Source organism: Rhineura floridana, chromosome 9 (genome assembly GCF_030035675.1).
Source record: "Rhineura floridana isolate rRhiFlo1 chromosome 9, rRhiFlo1.hap2, whole genome shotgun sequence".
Taxonomy (NCBI): Eukaryota; Metazoa; Chordata; class Lepidosauria; order Squamata; family Rhineuridae; genus Rhineura; species Rhineura floridana.
In genome coordinates this window covers 24438003-24452738 of record NC_084488.1, presented here as the reverse complement: position 1 = coordinate 24452738, position 14736 = coordinate 24438003, and the positions used below count along the sequence as shown (strand labels likewise).

The window sequence follows — 14736 nt, the reverse complement described above, 5'->3', positions numbered from 1 at the left end:
CAGAGGCCATAAATTATCTCCACTTCCTACAATACAAAAAGGTTAGGGTCCTTCCAGACATACTGTTTTTGTGGGTGTATTCTACGACATGTCATTGATGTAATAATGTTGCATTACTGTTGGGAGTTATTCTGCATTGCCCATACATCATTCTGCTTTATTAGTCATTCTGCAATGTTTCCCCAATGTTATTGCATTACTGCTATTTGGAGGAGTACTCTTGCACTACTTACTGCACAACAAAAGTGGGACCCCCCTCCAAATATTTGTGGTATAAAAAGTTACAGGATTTCAGCAGGATGCTACAGTATATGGACCAACTGGAAACTAAGAAGTATGTTCAGCCTGAAACTTTTGCCCCTGATGCCATAATCATGGATGCACATTTAAAGGACATCTTTTGGAATACAGTGTAGTTCTGGGCTCCTCACCTCAACAAGGATATTGTAGAGCTGGAAAAGGTTCAGAAAAGGGCAACCATCATGATCAAAAGGATGGAGCAACTCCTCTACGAGGAAAGGTTGCAGTATTTGGGGCTTTTTAGTTTAGAGAAAAGGCTAGTAAGAGATGACACCATAGAAATGTATAAAAGTATGCATGGCATAGAGAAAGTGGCTACAGAAAAGTTTTTCACCTTCTCTCGTAACTCTAGAACTCATGGACATCCAATGAAGCTTGAATGTGTCCAGATTCAGGACAGAGAAAATGAAGTACTTCTTCACACAGTGCATAGCTAAACTATGGAATTTGCTCCCACAGGAGGCAGCGATGGCCACCAACTTGGATGGCTTTAAAACAGGATTAGACAAATTCATGGAGGATAAGGCTACCAATGGCTACTAGCCATGATGGCTATGCTCTGCCTCCATAGTCGGAGGCAGTATGCTTCCGAATACTGAAACCACAGGAGGAGAGAATGCTCTTGAGCTCAGGTCCTGCTTGTGGGCTTCCCCTTGTGAGAACAGGATGCTGGATTAGATGAGACAGTGACCTGATCCAGCAGGCTCTTCTTTTGTTGTTATGTCTGGAGGGGTCCTCAGAAATAAGTCTGTGCTTCCATTAACAACTATAATTTTCAAAGGAGTTCCGCTTCTCCTTCTGAGAACCCAGATTAGGACCTAAGGAACTTCAATGCATGCCTACCTCTTTATACCTAGACCTTTCAAATCCCTTCCTCCTGAGAGCATCCCCTGCAGGAGATTGACAAGTATTCCCAAAGGTGAGCACAGCGTTGCCAAGAAAGGTGCTCAGCATCAAAATGCCAGGGCAAAGAAACAAAGAAGCCTCACTGGTTGGGGCTTCCATGCAACTCAAAAGGTTCTTGAGTTCCTGGCTCTAGGTTGTAACTCAGTTTAATACATGGAACATTCTGGAGAAAGTTGCTTATAAATTATCTTTCTACATATCTGGCAGCAGAATTATAGCCTTCATAACTATGTGTATAGGTGGAAATAAGCTCTTTGGTTCAGATTTAGGAAATACATTTGACCAAGGCAACTGCAGGTCTGACGTTTTGCAAAGCAAAAACAAAAAGGTCAATGATAAGAAAACTGACAAATGAGGGCCATTCCAGGCAATTTTTAAAATCCCATACTTTTCTCTTACTGCAACTATTTGCACTACAGCTCATCCAGCATCAATGATGCAACATTCTCCCCTACTGTAGTGGAAGGGGGTAACTGCACTAAAAGAATATTCCTTCTGCATTCAAAGCATAGGTAATAGACTGTATGTTTTAGCACTGGAGAGGACAAATGGTTTAGAACAACAAAACTTTCATGAAATGTCAGAGTGTTGCCATTTTTTTATTAGACTATGCAAGCTTTCCTGCAATTAGTAATAAGTAATTTTATTGTCACCCTGGGCTCCTGCTGGGAGGAAGGGCAGGATATAAATCTAAATTATTATTATTATTACTATTCTTATTATTGGAAGGTCACATTCATTTGATACTCATATAATGTCAAACCATAGTTTGGATGTGTACAAATTAGCTTTTTGTTCATACACTGCCTTCTCCCCTTGCCTGCTCTGCCTTGTTAGTAAGCTTTTTATTGTCGCAAACCACAGTTTACTAATGCATCTCAACAGACCAACTATTCACTGTTCCCCAGCACCTGGTTTACAACAGCATACTGCCGTTCATCTGGGAGGTAGTATAAAACCATCATTAGTACTAGCCATTAACAGACAAATTCATGCAGGATAAGGCCAATTCAGCCTTCCCCAACATGGTCCTCCAGATGTTTTGGACTACAACTCCCATCATTGACATGGTCAATGGTCAGAAATTATGACAGTTGTAGTTCAAAAACATGGAGGGCCACCGGTTCCCCGCCCGATTTAAGCTATACCCTATGTGAAGACATACTTCCTTTTGTCTGCCTCAATCCCCCATCAGTTTAATTGGACCCAGAGTTGTAGTATAATGAGAGAGACAGAAAAAACTTATTTGTCTACTTCCTCCACACCGCGTGTAATTCCATGCTGACAACTTGTTTTTTTTTTTTCAATAATTTTTATTCAGATTTTCATAAAACATACAAGACAAAATCATAAAACATTCAAAGACAAAAAACAAAATCAAAAATAGTTAAACAAAAAGAAAAAAAGAAAAAAAAAACAAAAATAAAAAATAAAGAGTAAAATATTGACTTCCCATTTGTCAAAGATCAAATCAGTTATAAGTCTATAATATATAACAATCCTGTCTCTTAAGTCATATTATAAAATCACTTTCCTCCAGTAGTTATCTTACTTAATCATCAAATCTCATAAACATTACTTTATTCTTTCCACAAAAAGTCAAAGAGAGGTTTCAATTCTTTAAGAAATATATCTATCAATTTTTTTTTCCAGATAAGCATATCGATTAATCCATCTCATTACTAATTATGATAATCTTATTGTCATAACCATAGTCAAAATAAACATTTCAATTAATCCATCACATCAGAATCTGTTAGGTTCAATAATTTCAGTAGCCATTGTTCTATTATCTCTATTAGTTCCATTTTCCATCTTCCATCTTCAGTAGTCTTGTTAAGTCCAGTAATTTCAATATCCAATCTTCCATTATCAGTATTCCATAATAATCTTGCTGTCAAAGCCATAGTCATATAGTAAGAGTCTGATGGGGATTACCTCTATCCCAAATATTTTCTTGCCATCCATTCTGAATAGGTTGCTGAAATACTGCTGTAAAATCATATCTCTGTTCTTTTTTTCAAAATACACTGGGTCATCTCTTAAAAGTTTTTCCATTGTCACATGGCTGCAGTTAGTTCCATAGATTTTCTCTATATTGGGCTCCATCACATCATTCCAGTCCAGAAGATTATCCATGCCATTGATAACTTTATCTCTAGAATCTTCATTCATTTCTTCAGAGATAACATTGAGTTCCAAACAATAGATTTTATTTCTAAAGTCCATAGACTCCAAATCTTGTTCCTGTTCCACGTTGGTTCCAATCTCCGGGATCTCCTCTCTCACAGGGACCCCTATTCCAGTCTCCAGGGTCACCTCTCTCACAGGGACCCCTGTTCCAATCTCCGGGGTCTCCTCTCTCACAGGGACCCCTTCCAGGGTCACCTCTCTCACAGGGACCCTTATATCTTTAATCTCCTGCTTCATTTTACTCAATTCAATTTTCATTATCTCAATCTCATCCATTATTTTCTGAAACATAGTTATTTCCAGATTTTCAGCCACTTTCTTAATTGCCATTTTAAAAGAAAAATATAGGAAAACCACTTCTTATTTCAGCAACAATTGGGTTAATACTCCAAACTTGGTGACATCACAGTATAAACAGAGCAGACAGCCTTATCTCTCCAATAGTTAAGTAAACAAAATGCAGTTCCCAGGATCGAAACAATTAATGGCAATCGTCAAGAAACAGATTCGTCAAAATAAAATAGACCAAAAAGAGAGTAGTCTCAAAACAGTATAATATTTTTCAAAATAAAAATCTGGAATAGAAATCCCTCTTCTGTGTATATCTTTAGAATGCAAATCCAGGACAGCTTTTTGCAACAAAAACAGAGATAAGCTATTAATTAGTGCGTAGCAGAGAGAAGTTATGGCTCCCCAGTGAGATGTCAAAAACTGATCAATCTGGCAAATCTCTTTTAAACAGCAACAATTTAAGTCAAGTAAAAGAAAAATATAGAAAGAAGGGTGCTTGCCTGTTAGTGCGTTCTCTCTTAGAAGATAAGGTGAACGTTCGCTTTATCAGATAGAGCTTGCTGTTAAAAATCCGTCCCACCTTCGTCGGCTGGACCTCGTCCCATAAATTAATGAGATCTGGTCGTCCCAACAAAAATAGGCTTTGAGGTTAATCTCTTCGTTTCTCCCTACCCGGGAGAAGTTTAATCAGTCAAAAAAAAAAGAAAAAACTGACTGATATATCTGAATAAGCTTCTTTTGAGGCAGGAGCCCGTCTCAAAAGCAGGCACAGGCTAAGTCACCCTTCCCGGAAGTCCATGCTGACAACTTGGATGAATGGAGAAGTTACATTTTTTCAGATCAAAGTATTCCAGTTTGAATGCTGGCGTATATGCTTGTGCTGTACTGAGGAAAGGCAACTAGATTCCCCGCAACAATTGACCAACTGTATTCATGACACAAAATGTAATATTCCTACTGGAATTATCTTCAACAGTGCAATTCTATGCATGTGTACTAGGGACAGAGTTCGCTGCATGGTTCCAATCCACTTGCATTCCGATACTGTTGTTTGATCCTGATACACCCTTCTTTTGTTCCCACTTGCTCTCGCACTTGCTGGTTCTATCTGCTGTGCGCATTTTTAGGTGATTTGATCCGTGGTTCATTTTTTTTGTGTGGCCAAAATTTCACAGTTATCAATGTAAATATTTATGTAAATGATGACAGTATTTGACATGGTCTTTTGGCGACAGGAAAAACATTGCGTAATTTTTAGGTTGCTTACATGAATGATCACAGTGTTCCATGTGGTTTAGTTCAACATAACTCAATATAACTCAATGTAAAATGGGGGGGGGGAGTTCAAAAGAATAAATTCTTGCCGATTTGCAGCTGCGGCCACAAAATCCATGCTGATTACAGCCGTGGCACGCAGCAAGAAATAGGTGCCAGCCCAAAAGGATGGCGAACTATCGAATTCAGCTGGAATCCTGTGCCAGGTCCGATTTAGTGGATATTCTTCCTCCACCCCTTATGTCTACTCAAAACTGAGCCCCACTAAGTTAAATAGGTCTTATTTCCAAGTAACTGAGCCTAGGATTGTAGCCTAAATCTTCTGTAAGAGGGGGGAGGTACACATAATAATAAAAACATTTAAATTCTATATTTTCAGCCTAACGTGTTTCAAGGGCAGACGCCCTCTCAAAGGACATTCATAGATTTCAGTTGACAAGCAGTTGCTTCACTTGATGATGAATATAACTGTCACCTTGCCAGGTAGTTAAAATATATAATTTAATTAAATTGTGTGAAGTCTGAAGTGCAAGCACACTTAAACTCTGTTACAAACACCGACCTACTCAATTGTCAAATCCTGCTAATTTCCAGAAAAGCAGTATGACCACAACAGCCCTTCCGTTTCCTATGTTCTCTCCTTGCAAAAGCAAAGGGGGTCAAATAAACCATTTGCCCCCAAGCCTGCATGATGCACAAAAGGTCATGAGAAAGAGATGCTGGAGAAGCATCTTTCCTAACACTAAGTGCAGTTGAAGCATGAGCAAGTATAAAAGAGTGCAACTGTCCCCTCATTACAGATTTATATATGGTTATATATGAGACCTCAAAGTGGCTTGGAATTTTACTTCTTCTTGACAACTGAGTTTAGACATGCATGAGAAAATTCATCTTTGCAAATTCCAATATAAACTAACCTGATTTATGCCTCGCAAACTAATATGCACATCCACCTTACTCATCCACTTCTCAGCTAAAATCAAATCAAAATAGATTTAAAAATACATATTTTGAAGTAAAATACCTATAGAAATGCATTATAAAATGCAAATTTTGTGCATTTTTTTAAAAAAAATCCAATTAATGTGGAAATGGGAAAGAATGGACTTATAGGTGAACACATGAGAAAGTGACATGGACAGAAAGAGATATGTTTGTCCAGCCCTAACACTGGTGCATATATTATTGTTTTTATAAATTGCAAAAAAGTGAATCTATAAGGTAATTTAGAGCTTCTCAATTTTTTTAAAAAAAACAGAAAATGCATCATGATAAAACAACCAAAACATTTCAACAATTTTCAAGTATCGGTGTAGACAACACCTTAGGCTCAATTGTACATCCACAAGCTACATTTAAAAAAATAATAATACCGAGGATTAGTAATGAAATTGTGAATTGCTAAAGAGCATCTTCTCTCCAATGTCTGCTTCTATTTTCAGCAGCAGGGTAGGATATAGGTCTGCCTAAAACAGTAATTTAATTATCTCCAGAACAAGCACATAATAATATGCATTTATACTACCATCAACATAACTTTTACATGAACACTCCAGCTACCAGCCTTAGCTGTTTCTGAATTGCAGACATTTCTGCTGTTAGGTATTAACCAATGGTATTGGAATTGTTTTACAGATGCTTTTATCTCTTGTTGTTTGTTTTATCTCTTGTTGTTTGTTGCCCTGGGCTCCTGTGACTGGAAGGGCATGACATGAATCCAGCAAATAAATAAATAAATAAATAAATAAATAAATATTACAGTAATTCTGAAGTCCAACCACAGAAGTCTAGGAAATTTCTAGTATGTCTTGGGTCCCTATCAATTCTAACACTGCAAACGGAATTTCACAGTAGAAGTCCACATATCATTAAATCGTCAGGAGACAGAAGATTTAAATGTTGATGAAAGCAAATATGAATACGCATGTTGGTTTTGCTTATATTTATCTTTCACTACTCATCTCAAGGAAAAAATCTGAAGTAAAAGATTTTGATAAAAGTCTGGATATCAGAAGGTATTCATAATGAACTAAGCTGCGCTTTGTTTTACAAGAAAACTCAAGTTTTAATTCTCTCTTTACTGACAGTAATGAAAAAGAAAAAGATGGGAGGAAAGAAATATGGTCTAAATATTGGCAGCAATCCAGACCTTGCACACAGAGAGTGTGAATGGCTACTTATGTGCTGCTCCCCATGCCAACAGATTTCATGCAAGGAGGTAGAATCGCCAAGGGGAAGGTCCCAAAAGCCCCTAACTGGACAGCCAGGATAGAAATCCCTTTTGAACTAGAATGCTCCAACCACCCCAGATCCTACAGTCAGCAGACCTGGGGTTTAAGTGCATTGTTTTACCAGACCTTTCCTCCTCTTCCTAGCTTAAGTGATAAATCCTGTAGGGCAGTGGTTCCCAAACTTTTGTTCCGTGTGGACCACTTGAAAATTGCTGAGGATTTTGGAGGACAATTATTTTTCTGCCTATTGTAATGCACTGTGCAAAATGATGTATGGTTTTTTAAAAATTATATTTTATTGCTTCTTTAATTTCTTATATATTGTATGAATTCAAATGGTAATAAAATAACATACAACATATAAAAGAAGCAATAAAATACAATTAGAAATCAATATGATTATTTAACGTGATGGATATGCTGTCTCCTCTCTTCAACCACAAATCCACAGATGTACCACAGGGCATCTCAATGAGGCTCATGGACCAATTTGGGAACCCCTGCTGTATGGCCCTCAAAGACACACATGCTGGGAACATCTCATGCAGCAGGACTTCTTACTTCTAACCAAGTTGATCCAGATGGACACTGAGCATGTTCTGATTACTGGTAAATCTGTGTGCCTGTGCCAATGGGGGCCTGCAGGGATGAACACCTTGCTGGAAGATGTAAGGCGCTTTCTAGTAGCATACCTGGTGTGGTTTTGTATATTCACATTCATTAATGACACATACACCTGTCCCCCAGCCATCTCTATAGTCATGTTCCATTACATGCAAACGTGGAATTGGATCATACCAATTAACAGGTACTTGTGTACACAACAGTATGTTTGCATGTGGGGGTGGTAGTGGGGATACCATCACTCTAGCTATATCCGGAGAGATACTAATGTTTTCTTCCACATTTATTTTAAATACTGTAGTATTTAATCTCTCTCTCTCTCTCTCTCTCTCTCTCTCTCTCACACACACACACACACACACACACACACACACACAATCTTAATGCTGATCATTAGGAAACCAACACTGCTATTTTTTTGTACTATTTTGCACTCCTAAGAAACATCTCTGCAAGAACAGGATTTTTATTTTACAGCATTCATTTGACACCTTGAGCATAATTTGTCCACTAACAGTAATGTCTTTGTACAACACTGAACAGATGTTTCTGAAAGCACTAAAATACACTGCAATCCACGCAGCCTGAGTTAAGGATTTATTCCTGCCATCTACATCTATTATTTATACAATCAACTATACTAATAGTTCCATGATTTCTTTAAAAAAAAAGTTACTTTTCATTTAAACATTTTGAATTTAAAGAGAAAGACCTTGTTTCCATACAATTTTTCCACATTACAATATTAATTAAAGAAACATATTGTTAAATAAGTCAAATGTGTTTTTCCCCTTTCCAACCCACCTACTCTTGCACAGTACAATTTCTTCTATGTATAAAAAAATAAAAATAAGTGAATACACTTTGAGTGAAATGACCAGTCTTCAGCCAGTTTCGTCCACACACAGCATTGGCCAATCAGATTTAGAAGAAGTACAATTGCTATCCAAGTTTTAAAGAATTAGAAAGAGAAATAAAATACATTTTAAAAATCCACCTCTGTAGCATATATCCAAATGAACTAAAGAAGATAGAAGAAAAACCTGATCTATACCCCTCTCTCAAACAAAATTGCAATATAAAATTCAACTGGAATATAAACACAGTAGGACAATCTCTTTCAAGGCAATCCTATACATGTCTTCTCAGGAGTAAGCCCTATTGAGTTCAATGGGATTTACTCTCAGGGAAGTGTATATATGACTGCTGCCTCAAAAATCTAAAATGTTCAGTTAGCATAATGCTAAGGCAAAATATGATTTTAAATTTACAACTACAATCCCGGCCATATATTCTCTACAATATGACACCCAACCTTGTTTTAGCTAGATTGGTTCAAGGACCATCAAAATCTAATCTTAAATTTTACTGTTTCTGCTTCACAATCAGGAAACAAGTAGCAACTGCCAGGAAAAAAATAGGTCAAGATAATACATTAAAAAGCAGAGCATATCGAAGACACTATAGCTAAAAGTCTAACTCTCTTTCCTGGTTCTATTACACCTTTTTCAGAGACCCTTGACAACTAGTTGTTACAGAATACAAATTCCATTTCCTCTTTAAAAATGCTTTAACAATACCAGTGAAAGCAACGTTATTTCTATACTGCCAATGGTCAAAATTCCAGTACTTTGGTCGCACCACAGTTAAGTATTTTTGCACTACAGTGGAAGCTTTTTTTCCCTTTCTTGCACAAAGATATACGGTACAACACATTTCTCACAGTAAGAAAAATAACAACCTGCATGAACTGCTGTCCGATACATTTTCTTCTTCACTAGCTCTGTCATCAGCATCTGGTCTGTCAAGCCAATGTGCACCTTCACAGTCCTCTGTGGTGAACTCAAATGTAGTCACTTCAGAGCTAGATGCCATTGGCCAAGAAGATGAATTCTGGAAAGGCTGTTGGTTGGACCTTTGAAAACCAATTGATTCAAAGGGCAGAGTTAGGGTGCCTGGATCTAGAAACTTCATCCCATCAGTAGTCTCATTATGTTCTCTGTCCCAGAAGTCTCCCGGCTGGCAGTCAACACTACGGTTAAGAGTAGATTGCTGGTGACCAAACCATCTCCATCTGATTTTTAAAATCTGCTTCACGTCAAACTCTTTACGAGAGCCAGACATCATCAGCAAGAGCAAGTTATCGTCTAGGCAACAGGGCAAGCAGCAGCACACATAAAAAAGATTTGTGCATCCAACCAGGACAAGAGAAACACATGGTCTGCCTGTTTATGGCTAGCTGGGTGTCTCCTCCTCCCTTTTTCTCCTTTTTGAGAAAATACTATTGCATTCAAATGTGGAGCACAGAATTTTGTAGGACGCTCTCTGATCTAAACAATCAGAAGGGACAATAAAAAGAAAATGATGAACAGAGAAGGCTGAATTGCTTCTTTCATAAGGAAGAACACTCTTCAGCTACATTAAAGCATCCACTGCATTTTCTCTTGCTCGTCTCCTCATCCTCTTACTGTTAACTTCTATCAGCACTATTAGCCTGCATTAAAGCCCTTGCCCACAACCTATCTTTCTTAAACCACAAATGACAAAGAATGCAATTCCTACACTGTATCTCAGAGGCTCTGTTCCTTATCCTGTTAACTCTTTCCTTCACAAATATTGGGGGTGGGAGAGAGAAGAAGAAAGAGAAGTGTATCACCATCATGATTTCAAACAGCAGTGAAATAATTTGCTTTGGTTAATGATCACATATATGTAACAGTAATTCCAACATAGGAACAAGTTGAACACAGAACAATTCCGATTTCAGTTTCTATTTTTCTCTCCTCCATTATAAAATATTTATACAACTGTTTAAAAAAAATAGATGGCAAAAGCAGGCAGCTAATGAATTACAGACTTTCCCCTATTAGTTATTTGAAACACAAAGGAAGAAGGCATCGTTTAGAAGGGAGAAACCTTGACCAAATGACATCAATAAAAAGGAACAGAAATTGGACATAACAAATGTAACGTAAAAAAGAATTTGAGCATATTGCTAAAGCCACAAGAAGAAGCAATAAAACATTATTTAAATACATCAGAAGCAGGAAACAAGTCATGGAGGGAAGATGAACTCTTATATGACAAGAGTGACTGCTATAGTAAGACAGAAAAATTGCAGAACAGCTGAGTGAACTCTTTGCATAAGACTTCACCGTGAAAGATGCTGGACAGATAACATGTCTGCCCTGAACTGCTCCCCCTGCCCTGCCCAAGGGCATCTGAAGAGCTAAGTCAAACAGAGGTGACAAGAGATGATATCCTGATAAATTACAGTTTAAGAAGTCATCCGATCCAGGTATTTAATACACCAAGAGTTCTCACACAACTCAAATTCTCCTTAAAAAACAACAACCCACACAGTTTGTCACTAAAACCAGGAGCCTTAACAGAGGATTGGAAAAGCAGTGTTCCCCCTCCCTCCCTTTAAGAGATCCAGGAAACTACTGTAGGGGTGTCTTCAGATAACTATTATTTTGCAAGAGAGATTTAAGTGCATACTGGAATTTTAGGTTTGTGCATTTAAAGCGATTAAAGCACTGTGTAACACAACAAATCCACTTTTTTTAAAAAACTGGACTTTTTGCAGTTTAGAAAGTGACGGAGAAATGCACTGAAAAGTGTGGAATGAATGAATACTTAATGGGAAGAAACATTCTGTAAGCAAATCAAGATGAATGCTCAATGTCATATAACCACCCTGTAAGCAAATCAGAATGAATGTTCAATAAAGACTGGACACTCTAACCACTGTGTAAGCTTTATGCAAGTAAATCAGGATGAACGCTAAATAAACAGGTCATCTGAAGGAGCCCCAGGTAAACAAGTGGAAGACAGGATTAAAGATAGAGTTGCTATACATAGAGAAACACTCTCAAAAATATTAGATCAGCATGGCTTCTGCTGATGGCAAGTCTTCTCTCACCAACTTTTGGGAGTGCTTTGACAATGTCAACAAACATGGAGGTAAGGGTGATCCAGTAAAATTAAATATAGTGGGGGGTCACCAACCCAGTGCCCAGGAAGGCTTTCATTGGCACCACCAGGTAAGACTTGCAGACTCTTAGCTTCCATTTTATTTCATAAGTCTCTAGTCCACCTAGAAAGAAAGTTTTGAAGCAAAATGTGTAGGTACCTTTCTAAGTGATTTCTGCAAAATGAGCCAGCCTGGATGATTTCTGAATGAAGTCAGAGCTGAGACTGATAAGTGAGTTGTTTGGACACTGGGCAATAGGAATTCCTGGGGTCTTAAAGAGGTGCTATTTCCCTTTTCCTTTAGACCTACAACCCCCTTCCACTTTAGTGCACTTTTCCTGCTTCTGTCCTAAATTTCTAGTACAGGGCGGCAGGGGACAATGGATGAGTTGTTACTCCATCACCCGCAATTCCCAATATGACTCAGGGTGGATTTCAGTTAAGCCCTGTGACGTCCAGCTGGGCCTTCATATCGGGATGCTGTCCATGTGTTACTGTTTGTTTGGGGATCATTCTTTCCCCGTCAGTTGTTTAGGCACAAGTAGCTCACGTAGCATTTCAACCCTCCTCAGAGACAAATATTTGACTCCCAGAGACCTTACAATCTTTCAAGAAGGGCTCAATTATCATTGGGGGAGATCTTAATACCTGCATCAACAGTGCCATTCACAGAAGTGGGCAAACAACAGTATCAACCCCACAAGAGTTGGCTACGCCTGGAAAGAAAGACATCCCAATGAAAGGGATTATACTTTTTTTGCTCCTAGATACAGTTTACTCTCCCGGATAGACTTTCGGACCAAGATGAAGGAGGTGTGAAAATTGGAGGGAGAAATATCAATAATTTAAGATATGCAGACAATACCATACTACTAGCAAAACCCAGTAATGGTTTGAAACAAATGCTGTTGAAAGTTGAAGAGGAAAGCACAAAAGCAGGACTACAGCTGAATGTCAAGAAGACTAAAGTAATGACAACAGAAGATTTACGTACAGTAGGGCCCCGCTCATACGATGGGTTCCGTTCCGGACCCCCACCGTAAAGCAGAAATCGCCGTAAAGCAAAAGCCATTGACAATAATGGGACGCGTCGTGCGAAAATGCCATCAAAATAGCGCGCAACAAAAAAACCCACCATAAAAACAGAACAAGTGCCTTAATGCGGGGACTTCCCCTAATTGAAAGCCGCCACATTAGCGAATCACTGTAAAGCGAAGCGCCGTAAAGCGGGGCCCTACTGTAACTGTAAAGCTGACAATGAGGACATTGAACTTGTCAAGGATTATCAATACCTCGGCACAGTCATTAACAAAAATGGAGACCATAGTCAAGAAATCAGAAGAAGGCCAGGACTGAGAAGGACAGCTATGACAGAACTAGAAAAGGTCCTCAAAGGCAAAGATGTATCACTGAACACTAAAGTCAGGATCATTCAGACCATGGTATTCCCGATCTCTATGTATGGATGTGAAAGTTGGAAAGTGAAAAAAGCAGGTAAGAGAAAAATCAACTCATTTGAAATGTGGTGCTGGAGGAGAGCTTTGAGCATATCATGGACTGCGAAAAAGACAAATACTTGGGTGTCAGAACAAATTAGACCAGAACTGTCACTAGAAGCTAAAAAGATGAAACTGAGGTTATCATACTTTGGACACATAATGAGAAAGCATGATTCACTAGAAAAGACAATAATGCTGGGAAAAGCAGAAGGAAGCAGAAAAAGAGGAAGGCCAAACAAGAGATGGATTGATTCCATAAAGGAAGCCACTGAACTTACAAGATCTGAACAGGGTGGTTCATAACAGATGCTCTTGGAGGTTACTGATTCAGATTATGTAGCTATGCACGAGCGGGTCACAAAGAAGGTCACATGTTTGGTCTTTTGACTCCAGTTTACTTGCAGATATGCTAGCATTAGATCATTTGTGGCTTGCTATTGATCATTACTTCACTGAGAATACCACCCTGGGGATGGCAACTCATACTCTATAGGATGCAATGAAGGTGGTCACTAGGGTGCACTGCATCAGTGAGACTTGTTGCAAGAAACGGGAAAAGGGCCGTGAGGAAGAGCTTCTCCTTGCCAAATTGCCCATCTGGAACAACTGTACAAGTGCAATGGCTCTTTCCAGACCCTTTGACTACTACAGAAAGCCTGACTAGACTTTGGGAGAATCTGGGAAGATTCACACAGAACTAGCCTAAGTAAATAGCAAGTATTATGAGCATGGGAATAAATTGTCTAAACTTCTTGCCCATGCTGTAAAGAAAACTCTAGAAACCAGATATTTGGCATAAGATCTCTAGATGGCTCCATATGCCATGATCCAAAGACATATTGATGATGTTCCGGGACTTTTATTCCTTGCTCTACACTTCAGACAATGCTGAGATTCAGTCAATCGATGACTATCTGGCTGATGTTCATATTGGCCCTTTGTCAATTACAGATTCTTTTTAACCCATTCTATATTGGATGAGGAAGTTAGCAATGCCATCAACACTCTTAAGAGGGGTAAAGCACCAGGACCGGATGGATTTACCCTGGAATTTTACAAGGCCTTCAGACCAGAGCTTACTCCTAGACTGACAGCCCTGTTTAATGGCATTATAGAGGGAGGGGTGATACCAGACTTATGGAAACTTTTTAAATTTGTTATCCCCAAATCTGGCAAAGATCCAACATTAGTAGGAACATATAAGCCCATGGAAAATGGAAATGGACTGCCTTCAAGTCGATTCCAACTTATGGCGACCCTATGAATAGGGTTTCATTGCCTTCCTCTGAGGCTGCGAGGCAGTGACTGGCTCAGGGTCACCCAGTGAGCTTCATGGCTGTGTGGGGATTCAAATCCTGGTCTCCCAGATCGTAGTCCAACACTCTAACCACTACACCAAACTGGCTTTCTACGGACCCATAGCATTAATTTTGATGCTAAAC

At 38.8% G+C, this 14736-nt stretch overlaps 1 protein-coding gene across 9 annotated transcripts in view; it reads right to left on the bottom strand.

The window, feature by feature from the left end:
* The window catches only part of KLHL5 (kelch like family member 5), a 77280-nt gene that overhangs the window by 36755 nt on the left and 25789 nt on the right, over positions 1–14736 (bottom strand). The window contains exon 1 of one of the 9 annotated variants that reach the window (XM_061584249.1): positions 9562–9959. The exons of the other annotated variants lie outside the window; for them this stretch is intronic. Within the exon in view, the coding sequence (XP_061440233.1) occupies positions 9562–9947 (386 nt within the window). The 5' untranslated portion in view covers positions 9948–9959. Of the gene's footprint in view, positions 1–9561; positions 9960–14736 lie in introns of those variants that run through there. 9 annotated transcript variants of the gene reach the window in all.